Source organism: Myotis daubentonii, chromosome 1 (genome assembly GCF_963259705.1).
Source record: "Myotis daubentonii chromosome 1, mMyoDau2.1, whole genome shotgun sequence".
Lineage (NCBI taxonomy): Eukaryota > Metazoa > Chordata > Mammalia > Chiroptera > Vespertilionidae > Myotis > Myotis daubentonii.
This window is the reverse complement of record NC_081840.1, coordinates 23,337,314-23,359,562: the sequence shown is the minus strand read 5'-3', so window position 1 is coordinate 23,359,562 and position 22,249 is coordinate 23,337,314. Positions and strand designations below refer to the sequence as shown.

Sequence of the window (22,249 nt, the reverse complement as noted above, 5' to 3'; positions counted from 1 at the left end):
ACAACCTGGGCATGTGCCCTGACCAGGAATCATACTGGCAACATCCTGGTTTATGGGTCATTGCTCAATCACTGAGCCACACCGCCCAGGCAAACTACATAGATTTTTTTGAAGAAAACATGTTTGTTTTGTGTGCTAACTCTTAGAATGTTTTTCATTTTTCTCGGTTAATTCTCCCCAACCCCCCTCCTGAATTTGCCTTGTTTTCTGTTTTAAGACTGCTAGGCCAGAAACTGTCACTAATGATGACGAAGAAGCCTTAGATGAAGAAACTAAGAGAAGAGATCAGATGATCAAAGGGGCCATTGAAATTTTAATACGTGAATACTCCAGTGAGCTCAATGCCCCTTCACAAGAATCTGACTCTCACCCCAGGAAGAAGAAGAAGGAAAAGAAGGAGGACGTATGTGTTATTAAATTCTGACAACAGTCATTTCTACAATTTACTTTTTATGGTGTCACTCTTGTGCTTTCAGTACATTTTAACTTTTGAGGGGAAAATAGAAGAATGACTAGCATTTACAATAATTGTACTGTTAAGCCTAATTTGACCTGTTCTACCAATTAACTCCTAATATTTTTACCAAAACATTTCTGTTTACTGTGTTTAAAATGCACTGGCATTGAAGCTTGTACTTAGCTGTGGATTCAAATTCAGTAAGGCAAAAACCACCTTCAGTGATGAATTGTAGGTACTTATATTAAGGGTTATAGTAAAATGTTTTTGGCTATGAAGGACTGGCCTTGTTTTACCTAATTATCGTTCAGTCTCTGCTCCAGGCAGGATGCCGGTATCCTTCACTGAAGATTTTTACCCATTCTTCAATTTTTAGCTGTGTCTCCTATAACCATGTCTCATTCCCCTCCATGGACAGTAATGCTGTTCAAATTCTAGCTGGAAGACTGTGAAAGAGCAGCACAAGATAACATACTCTTCTGCAGTGTATTAATATTATAACCACTCTGTCTGACCAAGCTAACTGAACGTTAGGGAGTCCAGGTTGAAAGAAAATGTCTGGCTTTCTTATACTAATTTCTTTCGAATAAACTAAGAGGAATTATGGGGAGTGTTCTTTAAAAATATCAGAATTATTTTATATGCATGGATTGCATATACCTGAAAAAGTAACATGGAACATATTATAATTTAATATCAAGGTTCATATCATTTAGGATTTCATTGCCTTATTAGGCCAGCTTCGATTTTGTTTGTGGCCAAATACATTTTTATTACTTGTCTCATTCTTCCTCACATGGTCATAAATACCTGTCTGATGAAATGCCGATAGTTGGGAATGATAATTGGTAGAGTTAGTCAGGTACAGAGTAATTGAGGTTAATGGGAAAGGAGAAAGTAACTAGACATATATGTTGGATATGTATTGGGAACAGTGGATCAAAGAAATCCTGCTCTACGGCAGGAATTATGGATACATTTTATTGGTATGATTGTTTCCTATATCTGGGTCAAGAAAAAAGCCCACTAGTATGAGACCCTCCTTATTCTGTTGCTTAGGGAAGTTGGAGGGAGAGGAGGTAATGGGAGAGGAGTGAAATATTTTTATTATCAAGTAATTTGAAATCAAGAAAATGTCCCAGAAGCATTGCTTATAGTATGAAATAGCATTGTTTTGCAGGTTAATGTGAACTCTTGTGTTTTTTAAAAAAAATCTTTGTGGATTGTTTTGCAGATTTTCCGCAGATTTCCAGTGGCACCTCTGATCCCGTATCCACTCATCACTAAGGTTTGTTTACATTGAAGGCTTTGACAATAAATATGTTCACTGCTGATTGTCAGATTTGTAATTCTTGTCTACCAGAATTTTCACTAACTTAAATCATTACATTTGTTACTATATAAGTTCTTTTTATTTATTTTATCTTTTGTAAGACTTGTACAGAATATCTAACCTTTGCTTTTTATTAGATTGATCTTTATGCATTCCCTCCTGTCCCCTGTCTTTTAGGAAGATATAAATGCTATAGAAATGGAAGAAGACAAAAGAGACCTGATATCCCGAGAGATCAGCAAATTCAGAGATACACACAAGGTAGTATTCTTGTTTTTTTCACTTGATATCAATCTAGACTTTTTACAGAATCCAAAGCGAACAGACAAAAAAAATCAACCTTACATTAGGATATAAATTTAAATGCTTTTTATAGGTTTAATTGATATTTAGATAGAAACAAACAAGACCAATATCATATTAAAGTGGACCTTGACATATTATATTTAAATTTTTTTTTTTTTTTTTTAGTTACTGACTACTCTGCAGTCATCTCACTTTAATATGAATAAAAGCTAATTTTATTTTTAGGTTTCAACATAAACATCAAGGTCAGATTTAAACTAGATTCAAGGGGACAGGATAACATACACTGTAGTGTATTTCTGGGGGCATTTATTTAACTTAACCTTAGGAAAACCTTTTCTTTAGAGCTGAGGTTAAAAATTAAGATTTATATTTGTGTAGATATAATTTGAGAAGGGGAGATTTTAAAAAGTAGGTCAGTGATTACCAGACTTACCAAATTTTAGATGCATGGAAGAACTGTAAATGCCCATAAAGCTAATCTATTCATTGACCCCCACCATTATGATAGAGATCATATGGTGACTAATGCAAGATGAAACACTCAGCTTGGAAAGTAACAAGGAATAGGATGTAAGTATGAGCTTCTGTTTTTTATTATATTTATGGATGCCCCCTCAGAAAAATATGCAAAGGGGTAACTGGCTTGGAAATGGGTATTTGTGTGTAGTAAATCTCACGAGTTTTGCCTATTGAAAGCTTCTCTCAATGACAGTGCATCTGTGAATGTTCGCTGATGTTGAAGTTGATGCTTTTGGACAGTAAAATGCAAACACTGCATGAAATATATTTTGATGTTAAAGATAGTAAGGTATTACTGGTTCTTCCACATAAGACTGAGTGACTTTTAACTCAGTGAAAAGTTGAATTTGTTTTTTCTTTTATTTAATCTTATTTTTTCTTACTGCTTTTAAAATTCCAAGTTGACAATTAATGCCATTGAATTAATGCTGCTGAACACTTACTATCCATGCCCAACCCTAGTTCACATACACAGTGCTTTTTCAGGAATTAAATATGAATAAAAGTACAAATGCAGTTCCCTCAGCTTAATTTTTAGTTAAAGGGATAGCCTGTGGGAAGTCATTTTAGAGGAATACTTTTGGTTATGTTTATTTTCAAACTCAGAGTCTGAGTAACCTTGAAAACAGTATACAGTTGTGTGTGTGGTTTACCCCCTTTTTGTTATTTGTTAAACCCGGTCATGTCATTGGTAAAGTATGACAGAATCGTGTTTTTAAAAAATTATTTCAAGATATTTGCTTCAGAGTTTGAGAAGCTGTCAGGCATTTGACTTCCTTAGACTTATTTCACTGTAGGGTGGGCGGGGGAATGTTTTGAATTTCCAAAATGTGCTTTAATAAAAAGGTCAAAATGAAAAACTGTTCTTGTTATTGGGTGGATGGTTAAAGGAAATGTTTAAAACTTGAGTAACAAAAAATGAGCTCAGTGAACCTTTGCATGTTTTGGTATGAGTTTACTAAATAACCACAGACTGTCAGGGTATCAGCGTGGCAGGGGGCGTCCATTTACAGCACTGACGAGTCTGAAGAGAGAATAAGGTAAGATTTATGATTTCTTTCTATTCTTTTTCATTATTTCATTACTCATACCATTTTAGTCTCCATTTCCTCTTTTTTCAGTCTTTGTCTTAAAATGCATATATGTGTGTGTATCTATTTACCACATATATAATCTTTTAGAAATGCATTTAGTATGGACCAGATTCACTCACTTTTTCATTTACTTAGAACAAAAACTTTGAATGAGTTCTGAAACAAATTATTACTTACATAAGTGAAACTATACACCTAAGAAATAAGTAGTGCAGTGAATAAACAAGAGTAAAAAATTTGAGGAATTCTACAAAAGAAATTATTGGAACAGCTAAAGTCTGTAAGTATTTATCTCAGAAATAAACAAATTTCTTTATAAGTGTATGACACTGAGGTAAGTGTTATGTAGTCTAGCCTCATTTTACAATTTAAATTTTTGTAATTCATTATTACTGTTTGAAAAATTAGAATTGCCCCTTTAAATAGCCTTTAGTTTCTGTCCTCTTTCTACCATTTCTTTTTCTCTTTCCTTTGTAATTTCAATGTATTCAGTATTAGCTTGCCTGCATTCTACTTTGGTACAGACTGGCACAGCAGCTGAATATATTGATTTTTCATGCATTAGCTTTTCTTTCATAATCCTATCAGTTCTCTGATCCATGAGCGAGAGAAAAAGAGTATAAAAGGTAAGATCGCTTTTTAAAGTTGTTTTAAATGCTTTACATGACTGAGAAAAGAAAAAATGAACATTTTATTGTTACAGTGTAAATTTCATTTCAGTGACTCTAAACATGGAACCAAAGAGATAAATGTGTTGTTTTTGTTTTGTTTTTCCTGTTTGGGGTATTTTTTCTTCTTCTGAGTTTGTATAGAAACCGTGTGGTGCACTGGTAATCTTGTGAGGGTACAAACTTGGTCTGACTTTGTTAATTTGGTTTATTTGTGAACCATGTACTTGCTCTTCCTCCCAGAAACATAGCTTGTAGGCAAGGTTAATCCAGTGTTGGCGATCCATGTCCTAACACAGCATCTGTAAGTTAATACACAATCATTCCTTCCCAGGATGGATTTATCACTGTTGATATATTTTTATTGTCTTATAGGCATAATGGGCACAAATATGTTGCTTTGACAGTTAAGTTAAAATTTTTGCTTGAAGTGAGTGATTTTTCAAACTTGAATTTGGTGGGCTGTCCATCTTGTAATGGTGGGAGTAAATGTTTCCACAGATAGTGAGGCAGATCTTGGTTGAATTTACCTTGCCTTTTGGAGGGTGGGCATACTAGAAGACATACTATTTAGTTGCGTTACAGTGACCTGACTCTTCTTCTCCACCTCCTTTTTAAAACCCTAAATCACAACCTTTAGGTAGTGGGAAGTCGTGGTTTGAAATTAGTATCCATAATCCCACTGATTTACAGAAATTTATAATGGGAAGAATCACATTTTTGCTAACTGATTGTCTTTTTAGAACTCTATGAACCAACACATTCTTCATGATCATTTTAGTTATATAATCATTGAGTGGCTAGCCACACTTGACACAATCTCCCAGCATCCAAGATTGGAGATTCCTGGTCTGTGTAGAGTATATGGTTTTGCACGAAATCTATCTAGTCTTGTGATTGCTTCAATTTAATTTGTCAAGTAAAACCACAAATATTTAATAGCAAAGTACCAGTGGTTTTTTTTTTTATTGTTGTTGTTAATATTGGGCATTGTGCTGGGAAAAATCTGAATACTGGAACTACAGATTAACTCTAAAAGTACTTTTATTGGTTTCTAGAAACTGGAAGAAGAGAAAGGCAAAAAAGAAAAAGAAAGACAGGAAATTGAGAAAGAACGGAGAGAAAGAGAGAGGGAGCGTGAAAGGGAACGAGAAAGGCGAGAACGAGAACGAGAAAGGGAAAGAGAACGTGAACGAGAAAAGGAGAAGGAACGGGAGCGGGAACGAGAACGGGATAGGGATCGTGACCGGACAAAGGAGAGAGATCGGGATCGTGATCGGGAGAGAGATCGTGACCGCGATCGGGAAAGGAGTTCAGATCGGAATAAGGATCGGAGTCGATCAAGGTAAGGCTTTATAGAAGTTATTGTTTTCATGATAGCTTTAATTGAACTGCAGGTTAGCACTCTGTAGGACGACTTAACATTTATGTGATGAGGACTTCCTTAGCCACAGAGCATGCCTGGCTTTTTGTAAAACATTGGTGAAAATAACAATTTTAATTTTAGGATTACTTTCTGTCTTAAGCCAGTTTTTACAGACCCAGAATATATCAACTGTCCATCCAATGCCCTGGGCAGACAGAATTCTGTTGTCTTTTTGGGCCGGTGGCCTTTTTCTTCTAGTCACCGTTTCATTGAGGTCCATTATACTGGGAAGTCAGTTCTAGTTTTAGCCAATGGTGTCGATTTGGTCCTCTAGCCCACTGCACGCCCATTACTCACCTCCCAAACTCTAGATTTACTCTCTTATAAGTCCTAGTAATCTCATCTTTCTGTTTTATTTGGAAATTTTTCTTAATTATATTGATTTCAGTTGATTGATCTCAAATTCTTTAGGAATGAGGGAGCAAAAATGAGCCAAGGAAGGAAGAGGAAAAGGGAGAGTAGAAGGAGAGAAGAGAGAAAAACACATCTTTTTTTTTTTCAAGCTAGTTTTCAAATACACATTTTTGACTTGCAGATTTTCCATCTGATTGTAGCTGAAGGGAGGTTCCCTTTAAGTCAGTTAATCAGTTATTGGAACTGGAAGCTTAGTGCTCTTAATCTTTAGTGGGCATTAAAATTCTTCTTTTCCATCTCCCCTGGAATAACCAGTATCCTTTTGACTATTATTGAGAATTTTACATATATAAAATAGGGTCTTTATACTTACACTACAAAACAGTATATTTCATATATACTATATATTTGTATTTAGAGTCATGGCATTATATCATATACTGCAATTTGGTTTTATTGTTTCAAATTAAATATTTGAGAACTTTTCATTGCTCCTATAGTTGTAATTTATCCGTGTAACATGACAAAATGCTCTTTTCTCCGCACCCTTTATCACCTTCATTCCTTGACCACTAGTGAAATAAACTATTTTTTAATATGTTCATTAGCCTTTTCTATTTTTCTTTTCTTTTTAAAAAAATATATTTTTATTGATTTCAGAGAGGAAGGGAGAAGGAGAGAGAGAGAAACATCAATGATGAGAGAGAATCATTGATCTCCTGCCTCTGGCATGCCACCTATTGGAGATTGAGGCTGCAACCCGGGCATGTGCTCTTGACCAGAATTGAACCCAGAACCCTCAGCCTGCAGACTGACAGTCTATCCACTGAGCCAAATCAGCTAGGGAAGCCCTTTGTATTTGTTATTTCCAGGGTTTCTTGGTTTATTTTCTGAGATACCAATATGCATTAACACTGAATTCAGAATTTGGGGCTAGAATTATATTCTGTGCCTCTGATGAATATAGAGGAGTTTACAGTTTTGCAGAAATGAAATGCTCAATTCTGGCTTGTCTATTTCATAATCTATGTTGTTCTCTACCTTGGTTTTTAAAGGAAAACAAAAAGAATGACAATTTTAAAAATCTTTTTTTTTATGTAGAGAAAAGAGCAGAGATCGTGAAAGGGAGCGGGAGCGGGAAAGAGAGAGAGAGAGAGAACGTGAACGAGAAAGAGAGCGTGAACGAGAAAGAGAGCGTGAAAGGGAACGGGAGCGAGAAAGAGAAAAAGACAAGAAGAGGGATCGAGAAGAGGATGAAGAAGATGCGTATGAACGAAGAAAACTTGAAAGAAAACTCCGGGAGAAAGAAGCTGCTTATCAAGAGGTAAATTGAGGAAATGCTTATATTGGTAAAGTTGGGTACTTAGTAGCTTATGCAAAAATTTTAGAACCCTGTGTATATTTTTAAAGCTCTGACAATTTCGTTTTTAGCGCCTTAAGAATTGGGAAATCAGAGAACGGAAGAAAACCCGGGAGTATGAGAAAGAGGCTGAAAGAGAAGAGGAAAGGAGAAGAGAAATGGTAATAATCTAGTTTAAAAATAAGTGATTTTCAGATATAAATGAGGTCAAATCTTTTCTGTTAACTAGAAATAACTTTATAATTAAATTGTACAAGTTCCCAGCATATTATTATTTTTATATATTTCAAATAACCTTGAGACATTTTCAGTACACCAAAATCTTTTTTTCCTTCTATTTTTCACATTTTTGTTATCTGTACCAAATTATCTTTTGGCATTCTTTCAAAGTAAATCTGTCATAGAGTAATACATAAAATGAGAATTTATAGAACGTTCTTTGATTAAGAATCTGCAACATTTTTGAATTTGAAGAAGAAGCTTTGATATTCTATATTGGTTGGTACATTGGGATGGATGAGAGTGTCCTGAGAAGTCTTCTGGTTTTATAAGTCAAAATTGTCTTTATATAACATTTATGGATTATAGGTTTTCCTTTGGTTACTACTTATTCTTTTGACTATATAATACGTAATCATAAAAAATACGTCTTTTTTTTCACATTTGCTTTGTTTGATAAACTGTAACAGTGAACAATTGGTTTAGGTTGTTACTAAGTAAAATGTCAAAAATATATTTTATCATAGTATTTGCTTCAGTAGTTTGTTCCATGTGTTCTGTCTTTGCCAGAATTTCATGAAAGTTTCTTTATCTCCAGTTTGGAGATTATTCTTCCAAAAACTTCACTGAAGTTAGGAATCTTCTTCAAATAGTTTTGAACATGAGACATAGAGGGAATTTTTGTAAGTAACCAAAAGGGTGCATGCAGCAACTAGCTAGATAGTATGGGTGTTCTGAATAGTACATCCACTAATGTCATAGAATTATTTAAAATACTTCGTATTTCCCTGGATTGTAGCTCCCGTTCTAGAATTTCTTTTTCATCCCTAGGTTAGAAAGTAGGAAGAGAATAATATAGTAAAAGACATAATTATTTGAAGAAATAATTGTGGAATAGGTTTAAAGTGACTTTTGCTTCCTATAAGCAAATCTGAAACCTATCTTTCTAGAAAAACATTTCCTATTAATTTTTTATTTGGAAACTTAGCAGTTATTTGCTTATTATAAAAATGTTCCAGTAACAGAAATATCCGATGTAAAAAATGGAAGTTTCTTATGGAGTGATAACTTACGTTTGTTTTAGTATTTACCTTGTGGGCCCTCCTGTGTTTTATTTAAATATTTGTATTGTCATTGCTACTTGATAATCTACTTTTATTCATTTGACAAATTTTGAGTGTACATTATATCCCAGCCTTGTGCTAAGTACTGGGCATACAAGAATAAACAATGCTTCTAATTTTGAAATAAGTGGGTAATATTGTCAGGGAGATAAGGTACTTAGTATAGCATGTGTGAGAGTGTTTAAGATGGTAAAGGTGTGTTCACAGTATTTTTGGAGTACAGAGAGAGACTGGGGGAGGAGCTGGTCATGGATAAATGATTAGATTGGGGAAGTCTTTATAGAGAGGTAACATTTGAACTGGTTGAAGTGGTTAAAATTTTACTGCAGTCAGAAACCTACCGTTATGCTGCTTTGTAGTTGATATAATAATATAGATTATATATGTATACATATATAATTGTTAGGTTTAACTGCTATTAAATATAATATTTGTTGTATATTTGAAATTCCAAAAGTAGGAATAAGAGGTTTGTGTACTCAAAGTGAGATAGGCATTACCTTTGAATTGATGCATGAACATGATTTAAATTTTTAATCCTGCATTTCACAAAAAGTACTTATAGTATCATTTACAAATGAAAATGTGTAAAATATTTTTGTTCAGTTAACAAATTCAGTAAGATAACTTTCAGTTTTGTTTACTGATATGCTTAGGTTTCATTAATTAGAAGTTAATTACTGTACTTTGAAGATTATATTCAGGGAACAAATTTATTATAGCATACTATCTGTGGTTTTTATTTTATAGATAAGTCCTAATTCTGACTTGTCTTATGAGTAAAAGACAAAAGACATATACTGTTATTTACATTTAACATATGAAGTATATGAGAATTACAAAGTTCAAATGGTATGGAAAGAAAATCTGTTCCCAAGAAAGGGGGAGGGTGTAACTTAAATGACTTTATGTTAATTTTGCACACTCTGTCCTTTCTAGGCAAAAGAAGCTAAACGACTAAAAGAATTCTTAGAAGATTATGATGATGATAGAGATGATCCCAAATATTACAGGTAAAGAAGCCTTGTTTTATGAACTCATACTTTAGCATTTCATTAGGCATATTTTCCCCTTGTCTACCAGAGAGTGCAAGTTCACTCAGCGGAATAAAGAACAAAATCTTCATGTTCCCTCTTGTAATCACACCCATAGCTGATATGCTATTCTGGAGGGGGTGTTTGGGTAGTGGGGGAAAGCACTGTTCGCAAAGGATTGACATTTCTATGTGTCTTTGGCAGGGGGCAGGGAGGGGGATAATATAGTATTACAAGTTTTTCTTCATGTATTTTAAAGAGGTTCAATTTTTATAGCAAGTTATAATTGATCTTTATGACTGTCTGGAGTGGTCTAGAAATTATTTTCTTCAAGGATTTAAAGAATGCCACACAGTAATCTGAACTACCCTTCCATCCTCCTCTCCCAACCAATTGATATATTATTGTGAAGTGAGAGTTGGTGAATCCTTTGCCTTCCCTCTTCTCTTTGTTTTCCACAGTGTGTCTGAACTACTTTCATTCTAGCACTTATGGCATAGTGGTAAAATTGGTTTTGTTTGGCTCTGTGTACTCCAGACTATAATTTCCCTGAAGATAGGGGTCAATATTTTTATTTTTGAAAAATCTCTCATGTGCTTCACATGATCCAGGCATGTAGTAAAGGCATTTAATATGTAGGTAAGCTTAATATTCAGGCGCTAAAACATCAGAATTAGCAAATTAAATAGAATTTCAAGAATTTGATTTTTTGGAAAATGCAAAAAAGTGAAATTTTTGAATCATAAAATAGCAGTGTATAATTTCAACATTCTGAGGTATAATAAAGTGCTATATGGAGAGAACCTCTGCTTTCTATTGATTCTGCACTACTACTAGTACTTTTTTCCGCAGGGAAATCATTTATTTTAATTGAAGATACAGATCTGTTATTATTACTTCTTGTGTTAATTTTTCACAGCTTAGCATCCAAGCAAACATAGGTTATGTGTTGGGGTTCCCCTGTGGAATAGGCACAAAATGAGAACATTCTTTTTCTCTGAAAGCTACTTTTCTGCTTGATTTAGAAACTTATTTAGAATGACAACAATGAGGCATGGTTATAAGTGACAAGACAGTGCTCACTTATTAAATAGTAACATATAGAGATCACAATGTCTGCAGATACAGAACATTAAGGGTCTTCAGTCTTCTAGAATGCAGTTTTAGTATTGAAAGAAAGTGCTTTTGGAGACATCATGTGCAATAATTGATGGTCTGAGTATTAAATAAGAACTGTTATGATTTCTTTTGCAGAGGAAGTGCTCTTCAGAAAAGATTGCGTGACAGGGAAAAGGAAATGGAAGCAGATGAACGGGATAGGAAAAGAGAGAAGGAAGAGCTAGAGGAAATCAGGCAGCGACTTCTGGCAGAAGGGCATCCGGATCCAGATGCAGAGCTTCAGAGGGTGAGTTACTATCACATAACAATATTTTAAGATCATGAAGTCATCTTTTTTTTAAAAAATATATTTTATTGATTTTTTTACAGAGAGGAAGGGAGAGAGAGAGAGAGTTAGAAACATCGATGAGAGAGAAACATCGATCAGCTGCCCCCTGCACACCTCCTACTGGGGATGTGCCCACAACCCAGGTACATGCCCTTGACCGGAATCAAACTTGGGACCCTTCAGTCTGCAGGCCGACGCTCTATCCACTGAGCCAAACCGGTTTCGGCATGAAGTCATCTTTTTAAAAAATATATGTTTTTATTGATTTCAGAGAGGAAGGAGAGGGAGGCAGAAACATCAGTGATGAGAGAGAATCATTGATTGGCTGCCTCTTGCATTCCCCACACTGGGGATTGAGCCTGCAACCCAGGCATGTGCCCTGTCTGGGAATTGAACCATGATCTCCTCATTCATAGGTTGATGCTCAACCACTAAGCAATGCTGGCTGGGCCTTTTTAAAAAAATTTTTTGTTTTATTAAATTTGTTGGGGTGACAATTGGTAGCATGTCATCTTAAGCCGACTATGATGTGGTTTAGTTTATAAGGGAAGGTACTTTTAGGTACCATGAGTCTTGTTATTTTGGGGAGGTTATTACTACTTTTTCTTTCTATTATTGCACAAATATTCAGTATTGGCTCATTCTAAAAATCTTTCAGATGTTTTATTCATTTATTTCTATGAGGTATTATGTTAAATGAGTGTCTTTTAATGACACTTAGCTAGAAACCTCTTTTTACAGTGTGCTTTTGTGGTTTAAGTTTCTTCTGTCACTATCACCCTAAATATTTTGTTTCCAAAATAAAAATGTTTTTTTTTTTATTAACAGTTTGTCATTTAAAAGGAAAAGACTGTCATAGGACATGGCATACCCCATGCTGATTAGGAATTGAGTGTGTCATACAAAGTTTTTAAAATCTGTTGCATGTTATTTATTAACGGAAACTATGTCTTACATGTCCCTTTTATTTTTCAAAATGAAATAGTGTTCTTTTTTCTGTTGATAAAGTGCTTATATGAGTAAATAGAAAGCTTAGACAACATAGAACACAATAATGAGATTAAAGACCACCTGATTTCTATTAGCCATTTATAATCATTATAGATGAGTAGTTACTTTTTAAATGTTACCACACAGGTCACATATACTCCACTCAGACATAAGTTTTATAAGTGGGATTATCATTTACATGCTGTTTTTTGGTGCTTTTAAGTCCGGTGTAATCTTCCACCCAGAATTTTACCAATTGATAGCCATTATGCCTTTTTTTATACTTTCACTATTGTGGCATATTGTTCGTCTTGTAACATTTAGGTTGTGATGATTTTATTTTTTAATTCTGTGTCCACCAATGAATTTTAATTTTAATGTTTTCTTAGATATATTTTTATTTTCTATTTTTGTTTCATGCTTAAAATATTGATCTATTCATCCAAAAGTTTGTAATGCTCTCATGATTATTTTTTATTTTTATTTTTTATATATTTCTTTATTGATTTCAGAGAGGAAGGGAGGAGAGAGAGATAGAAACATCAATGATGAGAGAGAATCACCGATAGGCTGCCTCCCGCACGCCCCCACTGGGGATCGAGCCCGCAACCCAGGCATGTGCCCCTGGCCGGAATCAAACCCGGGACCCTTCAGTCCCCAGGCTGAGGCTCTATCCACCAAGCCAAGCCGGCCAGGGCTCTCATGATTATTTTTTATTATCTTTCATAATTTCAGGGGGAATGTTCATATTGTTATAGGCCTTAAGAGTCCTAAATTCTTTCCATTGCTCTGTTTCTTTTGTTTGTGAATTCATAAGTGGCTACTACCCTTAGTCATTAACTAGAAAGAAGAAATAATTGTGACCCGGCTGATGTGGCTCTAGATTGAGTGCCAGGAGGTCATGGTTGGATTCCCGGTCAGGGCACATACCTGGGTTGCAGGCTCAATCCCCAATAGAGGTTGTGCAGGAGGCAGCTAGTCAGTGGTTCTCTCTCATCATTGATCTTCCTCCCCTCCCCTCCCCCCCCTCCCCCCATCATTGATGTTTCTATCTCTCCTCCCTCTCCCTTCCTCTCTGTAAAAAATCAATACATTTATAAAAAAAAAAAAAAACAACTAAAACTTCTGGCTATAGTTTATTTTTCTTTTTTTAATCTTTACCCAAGGACACATTTTTATTGATTGTTTTGTTTTTGTTTTTGTTTTTTGAGAGAGAGAGAGAGAGAGAGAGAGAGAGAGAGAGAAACATCAAATCAGTTGGGTGCCTCCTGCGTCCACCCTGAATGGGGATTCAACCCGCAACCTAGTTAGGTGCCCTGTCCAGGAATTGAACTGGCAATCTTTTTGGTGTATGGGATGACACTCCAGCCAATTGAGTCACCCAGCCATGACTCTGGTTATAATGTCCTTAATGAAATTATAAAAACATACTTTTCATTTTGAATTAGTCAGCTATTTATTATGTATTTACCTTTGTTAATCTGAAGTTTTATATAACACCACTGAAGAATAATAATATTTGTAAAATCTTTTTTTAAATTTTCGAAGTATCTCATCTACTTTACAGATTAACTTAGCTTTCTGATTATAGAAGTGAGCAATGTTTTTCACTATTCCTAATGAAAAAAAAAAAGAGATTTCTATAAAGATAACTAGAGGCCTGATGCACGAAATTCATGCAAGGGCCTGGGCCCTGGCCCCCACTGCTGCCACGGCCGGGGCTGGGGGTGTGGGGGGTGTGTGTCTCTGCCACCTCTGCTTCATCACTCCCCACTGTGGCTTTGTCTGGAAGGACATCCGGTCAAATTAGCATATTATGCTTTTATCAGTATAGATACAAAACAAAAAGCCAATTGAATTGAGTATAGTTGTGGTCTGAGTTAGATTATTTTTTTCTTTTAGATGGAACAAGAGGCTGAGAGGCGCAGACAACCACAAATAAAGCAAGAACCAGAATCAGAGGAAGAGGAAGAAGAAAAGCAAGAAAAAGAAGAAAAACGAGAGGAACCTGTTGAAGAGGAAGAAGAGCCAGAGCAGAAGCCCTGTCTTAAACCAACTCTGAGGCCCATCAGTTCTGCCCCATCTGTTTCCTCTGCCAGTGGCAATGCAACCCCCAACACTCCTGGGGATGAGTCTCCCTGTGGTATTATTATTCCTCATGAAAATTCGCCAGATCAACAACAACCCGAGGAGCATAGGCCAAAAATAGGACTGAGTCTTAAACTGGGTATGTTAGCATTTATTTCCTTTGTCTTTATTTTTCCCTCTGCAAACTCCTGAATTTTGCCTTAAGGAAAAATAAGTATGTGCTGCTTGGTAGGTAGATAGAAAAAATTCAAAAATGCCTTTCTAGCTCACTATTGTTTTCATAGTTCTACTAGTGCTCCTATATCTGCAGCTGCCTCGAGTTCTGAGAAGAAATGAAAAGTTAAATTTTCTAGCACTTGTGAGTAGTGAGTTATTTTTTACAGTTGGGATCTTTCTCTGAGACTTGTGAAATTATATTTTGCACTGTTTTTGAGGGGATGGTGGGTTATAAAATGTAACATTTCAAAATAAAGTCATATGCTAATAGAGTGTTTTTACTATAGGTGCTTCCAATAGTCCTGGTCAACCTAATTCTGTGAAGAGAAAGAAACTCCCTGTAGATAGTGTCTTTAACAAATTTGAGGATGAAGACAGTGATGATGTACCCCGAAAAAGGAAACTGGTTCCCTTGGATTATGGTGAAGATGATAAAAATGCTGCCAAAGGCACCGTAAACACTGAAGAAAAGCGCAAACACATTAAGAGTCTCATTGAGAAAATCCCTACAGCCAAACCTGAGCTTTTTGCTTATCCCCTGGATTGGTCTATTGTGGACTCTGTGAGTAGTAAATTGTATTTCACCATTTTATCCTAAGTAGTTTCGAATATAGCATACAAATTCAGTTGATGCCATTAATGACAAGTAGTGATGATAATGTAGCTGGAATCTTGACATTGCTGAGAATTTAGTAGATTATTGGGGAAATTAGTGGTGGTACTTGAAGTCTTCATAAATTAGAAGTAAATATATCTTGACATATATCTCTCCTAGTGTGAAACATTATATTTTAATGTTATGAAAAAAGCACAAGTTCGTAGACTTTTTTTTAAGTGTAATAAAATTTTTCTTTACTTTAGTAACTGTACTTTATTTTTCAGATATTGATGGAACGACGAATTAGACCTTGGATTAATAAGAAAATTATAGAATACATAGGTGAAGAAGAAGCTACATTAGTTGATTTTGTTTGTTCTAAGGTTAGTCTTTTTCCTCTCTTCATCCACAACATTTGTTTCATACTTTAAAATGTTGGACATTTTCGAAAATATAATATCTTGTAGGGTTAAGTCCATGATAGTTTAGTTTCAGTTAAGAGATTCTTGGCTACTTAAATGAATCCCTCCACCCTATTTCAGACCCCTAGGCTGCATGCTTTCATTTCAAAGGGGCAAAGAGGATGGAATTGCTGGCTGCTGCCAATTTTGCTCTCTCCCTGCCCCCTGAGAATGCCTTGCCCCACCCCTTTCTTATATTAATGGTTAGAATGGTATTGAAGTACAGTTGAGGTGTTGTGGAGATAGTTTATAGCTTGTCTTATCAGTTTCTTTGTCAGTCATCCATCCTTTGGAGGAGGAGCAAAATAGTTTTCATCAGAGCATAATCTATATATATAAAAGCGTAAGTGACCATTATGACAGGAACGACTGGTCACTGTGTTGCGCACTGACCACCAGGGGGCAGACTCTTAATGCAGGAGGTGCCCACAGCCAGTCTCCCCTGGCCAGCCAACCTCACGCAGTCCCTCCCCTTGTCGCCGAGTCCACACACACAACCCCCCCCCACCCCCCAACGGCTGGCAGGCCCTGGTGGCAGCATGGTGGCGAGGGAAAGAGGAGGTGGGGGGGTGCTGATGGCGGGGATTGGTGTCTGGCATTTGTTCCTTTTGCGCCTGGCCCGGTGACTGTTGCCTCCTGACCCCGCTGAGGCCTTTGAACCCTGGGCTGGGACAGGGAACCGGGTGTGGGTGGTGGTGGACATGGCCCCTTTCCCAGGGGGGCCAAGAGCTGGCTCCTTCTTTGGGGCCAGCTGCCAACCTCCCACATCTTGTCGTCCCCCCGTCCGTCCCCCACCCCCACCCCCCGCCAGGCCATTGCAGTGAGGGAAGGAGGAGGGGGGAGGCGGGGAACTGGGATGGCGGCGTCCAGTGTACGTTCTTTCTGTGCCCAGCCTGGTGACCGTTGCCTCGTGGGCGGCCCCTTTCCCAGGGAGGCCGAGGACTGGCTCCCTCCTGGAGCCAATGTCCAACTCCTGCAGTCCCCCCCCCCCCCCCCCCCCCCGTTCTTATCCCCGGCCGGCAGACCCCAATCGATTGGCCTGGCCCCGATGGATCCTGATCCCTGGCAAGGCCTAGGGTCCCCACCTGTCCATGAATTTCATGCACTGGGCCTCTAGAATTTATTGATTGATTACTATGTGGTGGATATCCTCTTTAAACTCCCCCAATCTTCTTGAAACCCCCCAATAACCTTAGAAAAGTGTAAGTTACAAGTATCCCCTAAGACATCACAGTAGAAGTACCATATTTCTATAAAGGAATAACTAATAACTAATTACATTTAAGAAAATGCTATTTTTCTCCCTATTTTAACATTAGGTGTAGCAGATTTAGGTTGCCTTTTACAGTTATTATTGTAGCATTAAAACTTGTAAGACTGGATTTGAATTAGAAGACAGATACTATAGAGATTAAGGGCCCAAGTTATGGTGTCAAATTTCCATTCCAGAGAGTGGGATTGGGGAATTAAGGAATTTATACAAAGATTCTTCATCCACAAGAAATTCCCATACTAGTTTGAAAGTATCTTAAAATTACTTGACTCTCTTGCTTTTTTGGTTGGTTGATAGGTTTTCATTTATTTTTCAAAATTATAATTTTTTATTTCTTTTAGGTTATGGCTCATAGTTCACCTCAGAGCATTTTAGATGATGTTGCCATGGTAAGTTAGAAATTCAGTGTTATTAATACATTTTTTTTTATGTATTTATGTTTTAAAATACACTTTCATTGATTTTAGAGAGAGAAGTGGAGACAGAGGTAGAAACATCCCTGAGAGAGAAACATTGATCGGCTGCCTCCTGTATGCCACCTACTGGGGATGTAGCCTGAAGCCCAGGCATGTGCCCTAACCTGGAATCAATCTGTGATCTCTTGGTTCATGGGCCAACACTCAAGCACCAAGCCACACCGGCTGGGCTTATTAATACATTTTTTTTAAAAAATATATTTTATTGATTTTTTTTACAGAGAGGAAGGGAGAGAAATAGAGAGTCAGAAACATCGATGAGAGAGAAACATCGATCAGCTGCCTCCTGCACATCTCCCACTGGGGATATGCCCGCAACCCAGGTACATGCCCTTGACCGGAATCAAACCTGGGACCCTTCAGTCCGCAGGCCGACGCTCTATCCACTGAGCCAAACCGGCTTCGGCTATTAATACATTTTTTAATTTATTCATTTGAGAGAGAGAGAGACATTGACTTGTTCCACTTATATATGCATTCATTGATTGATTCTTGTATGTGCCCTGATCGAACCTATAGCCTTTGGTGTATTGAGATGATACGCTAACCAACTGAGCTACATGGCTAAGGCTGTTATTAATATTTTAATTAATATCTATGTGAACAGCCCTAGCCGGTTTGGCTCATTGGATAGAGCATGGGCCTGTGGACTGAAGAGTCCTGGGTTTGATTTTGGTCATGGGCACATGCCTGGGTTGCGGGCTTGATCCCCAATAGGGGAAGTGCAGGAGGCAGCCGATCAATGATTCTTTCTCATCATTGATGTTTCTTTCTCTTCCTTTCCCTTCCGCTCTGAAATCAATAAATATATTTTAAAAAAATCTATGTGAACAAATTAACTTCTGTATTTGATTGATTTTTTTAACTTTGTTGGTCCAGAATTTCTTTATAAGCCTAAGTTAAAATTTGAATTTATTAAAAGATTAAGGCACCCACAATAATATATGATTAGACAACATGAAAGTTGGGTTGGTTTTCTTTTTTTACCAGTCTCTCCCCTCTTCCACTTTTCATGTTTGTGGGTATACGTGTAAGTTCTGCACCTATTAATACCTTTAGAGTACATTTATTGAGTGCTTACTTGGTAGAGCAATGTGTTAGAAGCATAATAAGGTGGGACATTTGCCCTTGAACTATCAGGAAGACAGGTATACCAATAATGTAATATACTTGCTATGATGGGGATATGTAAAAAGGGGCAGAGGAGATAGAGCAGCCGTGGGCAAACTATGGCCCTCGGGCTGGATCCGACCCATTTGAAATGAATAAAACTAAAAAAAAAAAAAAAGACCGTACCCTTTTACGTAATGATGTTTACTTTGAATTTATATTAGTTCACACAAACACTCCATCCATGCTTTTGTTCTGGTCCTCCGGTCCAGTTTAAGAACCCATTGTGGCCCTCGAGTCAAAAAGTTTGCCCACCCCTGAGATATAGAGCATCTGATGGTGTTGAGAATAGGTAGGGAAAGCATCACAGGAATTAACCATCTAAATTGAGACTTGAAGATTGTATGGATGTGTTGTCATTTGGACAGGTAATGTTGGAAGTAAATACCAAATTCCTAATTGCATTTAATTTGGATATTACAGTAGAGTCAGTGATTGCATTTATCTAATATTGTGGTTTTGTGAGAAAAAGGAGGAGGAAGTATATTGATGGTAAAGGTAATAGAGAGTGATTGAATGGTTTATGAACCCCAAGCTAGGAGGAAAAGGAAAAACTATTGGAATAGAGCTGGTAGTTTGAATCTGGACTGGTGGGAAGTGTATTGAAATAAAACAACTGGAAAGTTACAGAGAGTAGAACGTTTAAGAATGTTTAAGAATACAAGTAGTGGCCTGGCCGGTGGTTGTTGAGCATTGACCAATGAACCAGGAGGTCACGGTTCGATTCTTGGTTGGGTCATATGCTGTGGTTGCTGGCTTGATCCCCAATATTTTCATCATTGGTGTTTCTATCCCTCTCCCTTTCTTTTTCTGAAATCAATTAAAAAATATATATATATATATATGTATATGTATATATATGAATACAAGTAGTGAATCAGTTCAGATGATGGCAGGGTGCCTAATATGGCAATGGGACAGATTTTCTGGGGCAGAGTGATGTAATTTTTTCCCCCTCTTAAATCCTTACCTGAGGACACTTTTTTAAAAAAATGTGTTTTATTGATTTTTTTTACACAGAAGAAGGGAGAGGCATAGAGACTTAGAAACATCGATGAGAGAGAAACATCCATCAGCTGCCTCTTGCACACCCTCTACTTAGGATATAGTTTTTCAAAACATGCCTAAATGTACTATTTGTAAAGATAAAAGTTAGAATAAAAGTTGCACCAAGAAAATACTGTGGTGTCAGTATTTAGTAAGCCATGGAAGTTTGCTGACTGCATTTTTATAATTTACACTTCTCACACTAGACAGATTTCCTTTGTCATTTTATTGAAAGTAAATGCTTGTCAGTGGGTAAAAGCCCTTTTTATAGCAGTCGCTATTGTTGGGAGTTGCTAATTGCTTATCTTACATATGTTGCTCTTTATTTTTTTCTCCTAGGTACTTGATGAAGAAGCAGAAGTTTTTATAGTCAAAATGTGGAGATTATTGATATATGAAACAGAAGCCAAGAAAATTGGTCTTGTGAAGTAAAACTCTGTACATTGAGAGTTCCATTTCAGCTATCGTCTTTCCCATCCTTCAAAGGACTTTGAAAATTATTTTGTCTTCAAAGACATTTGTGAGATCTGTAATTTTTTTTAAATGTAGAAAATGTGAATTTTTTTTTTTTTTTTGTCCTCCAATTTGTTGATGCCCTGTGTACTCCCTTGGTTGTAAAGACATCCGAATCCTACCTTGGTTCTCTTTATACTCACCAGGTACAAATTACTGGTATGTTTTATAAGCCACAGCTACTGTACACAGCCTATCTGATATAATCTTGTTCTGCTGATTTGTTCCTTGTAAATATTAAAATGACTCCCCGATTCTTTTGCAGAATTGCACTTAATATTGAACTGTACTGTACAGGAACCAACATGAACAATTTTAATAGAAAGAATACCAGCCCACATCTATTACCCATACCCCCTTGATCAGAATTGGCAGGCTTTCATGAAGGCATGAAATTTAAAATTAGAGTGTGAAAATTAGGAGACCATCCATTCCTACTGTATCTCTGTATGAATGTGTTTGTGTGAATGTATATATAAAAGTATTTTCCCTAATTTGCTTTGGAGGGCTCCCTTGAACGTTTTCTAATTGAAAAATATAATTGTAAAGGAAACATGGTATTGTGCCAATCCAAATGTCTGGGATAATTAGGTTAATAGTCTCCCAGAGCATGTTACTCTCTTACGGCAAGAAACAGTCTGTTGAACAGAATGGGGTTTTCCTGTTGATAGCTGGCTGCTTCAGCCCTTCTTTTATGGGAGTGTGAATCAGTGGTTCCCCTCTCTCCCCCCAATTTCATTGTTCAGAAATGAGGCAGATCCTTAGATTGCACTGATGGGTCCTTAGTTTAATTTTGGTGTGCCCCTTTGCTTAAAAAAAAAAAAATAAAAAGCATAAATGAAAAATACTTTTTAAAAACAAAATAAAATTAGGCAATTTTTCAGACTAGGAAAGTTTGACAAAATACAATAGAATTTCAGCATGGCATTTTATAAAAGTTTACATCTTATTTTTAAGAATAAAGTACATCATTTAAGGCAGTTACCACTAATTTTTTGTTTTGTAAAGGCTTTATAGCTTGTGTGTGTGTAAGCACACACCTTGTTTACCTCTGCTCATCAAAGTTTAAAAATACATTGATGGTGTTGGAGACACACATGGGGCTTTCTTTATTGTACATCAGAACTTCACCAGGGAGCAAAATTAATCGAAAAGATAAGTTTTAAACAGTTCTAAATACAAAGTAGGTGCAGGTATTTCATGTCTAAGTATTTATTTACAGATGAAGATTGGGAATAGGAAGATAAAGCCTAACTGAGCTGAGTTACTAGATTTTTTTTTTTTACATCTTAAGAGGACATTTGAAAACACTGTTCTTAACATTGAACCATGACATGGTTCCCTTATGTAAATATTTCAGATATTAAAAATGTATATATTTGATCTCGGGGACTCATTCTTTCAGTCTTATTAAGTAAGTGACATGTAATTGTGTGGTGCATATTAGAAACTTGAAATTATGGGTTGAATTGATTTCTTTGAGTATTACTAGTAACTAAAGGTCAAAGAGACCATTTACCTTATTTTGGATTAATCTAAATGTCTATGGAGATATCCCCTTTTAGTGTTATAATATTTTAAATTCTGGTTTCTCAAGGAAAATTTCAGAAACATGAAATTTACAAATTCATTTACTAGCTTTTTCTCAGATTGACCCTAAGCCTAACATCTTGTTTGAGCTTCATTATGCCTATTTTCTCTTACCATATTACCACTTCTAAGGCATCATATTGGCTGTTCTATTTAGTCAACATTGGTATTAACTTCTTTTGCTCTTGCTCTTTCACTATATTTATCTTAAAAGGCCCATATCTGAAACCCTTGGGGACACATACCATGTACTGCATAACAACTCCAGAGAGATTTGCCTCGGAATCCAAGTTCATACATTAACATTTCTGCAGCAGAGCAGGAATGATCACAGTCACTAGGTTAAAGATCATTACATTAATAGCTTACTGTCAGTTAAGTCAGGTTTTGCCACCAAGCCTAAACTTTTAAGTTTTTCAGATTTACATGTAAAGAATTGGACATGTATAAACTGCTGGGGTATTCAAGTGTTTGGAAGAATAC

The 22,249-nt window shown here is 36.4% G+C and overlaps 1 protein-coding gene across 9 annotated transcripts in view; it reads left to right on the top strand.

Annotated features, from left to right (window-relative positions):
• Positions 1–21,559, top strand: part of RBM25 (RNA binding motif protein 25) — a 45,228-nt gene extending 23,669 nt beyond the window's left edge. For 7 of the 9 annotated variants that reach the window (XM_059691624.1, XM_059691633.1, XM_059691651.1 and 4 more), the window contains 13 exons: positions 218–403; positions 1,692–1,745; positions 1,968–2,051; positions 5,439–5,725; positions 7,262–7,484; positions 7,592–7,681; positions 9,803–9,876; positions 11,152–11,302; positions 14,237–14,561; positions 14,926–15,200; positions 15,521–15,619; positions 17,312–17,359; positions 20,003–21,559. In XM_059691624.1, the coding sequence (XP_059547607.1) occupies positions 218–403; positions 1,692–1,745; positions 1,968–2,051; positions 5,439–5,725; positions 7,262–7,484; positions 7,592–7,681; positions 9,803–9,876; positions 11,152–11,302; positions 14,237–14,561; positions 14,926–15,200; positions 15,521–15,619; positions 17,312–17,359; positions 20,003–20,095 (1,989 nt within the window). In that variant the 3' untranslated portion in view covers positions 20,096–21,559. Of the gene's footprint in view, positions 1–217; positions 404–1,691; positions 1,746–1,967; positions 2,052–5,438; positions 5,726–7,261; positions 7,485–7,591; positions 7,682–9,802; positions 9,877–11,151; positions 11,303–14,236; positions 14,562–14,706; positions 14,781–14,925; positions 15,201–15,520; positions 15,620–17,311; positions 17,360–20,002 lie in introns of those variants that run through there. The other 2 variants (XM_059691650.1, XM_059691661.1) reach the window with 2 other exon arrangements.
• Positions 21,560–22,249: the final 690 nt, after the last annotated feature.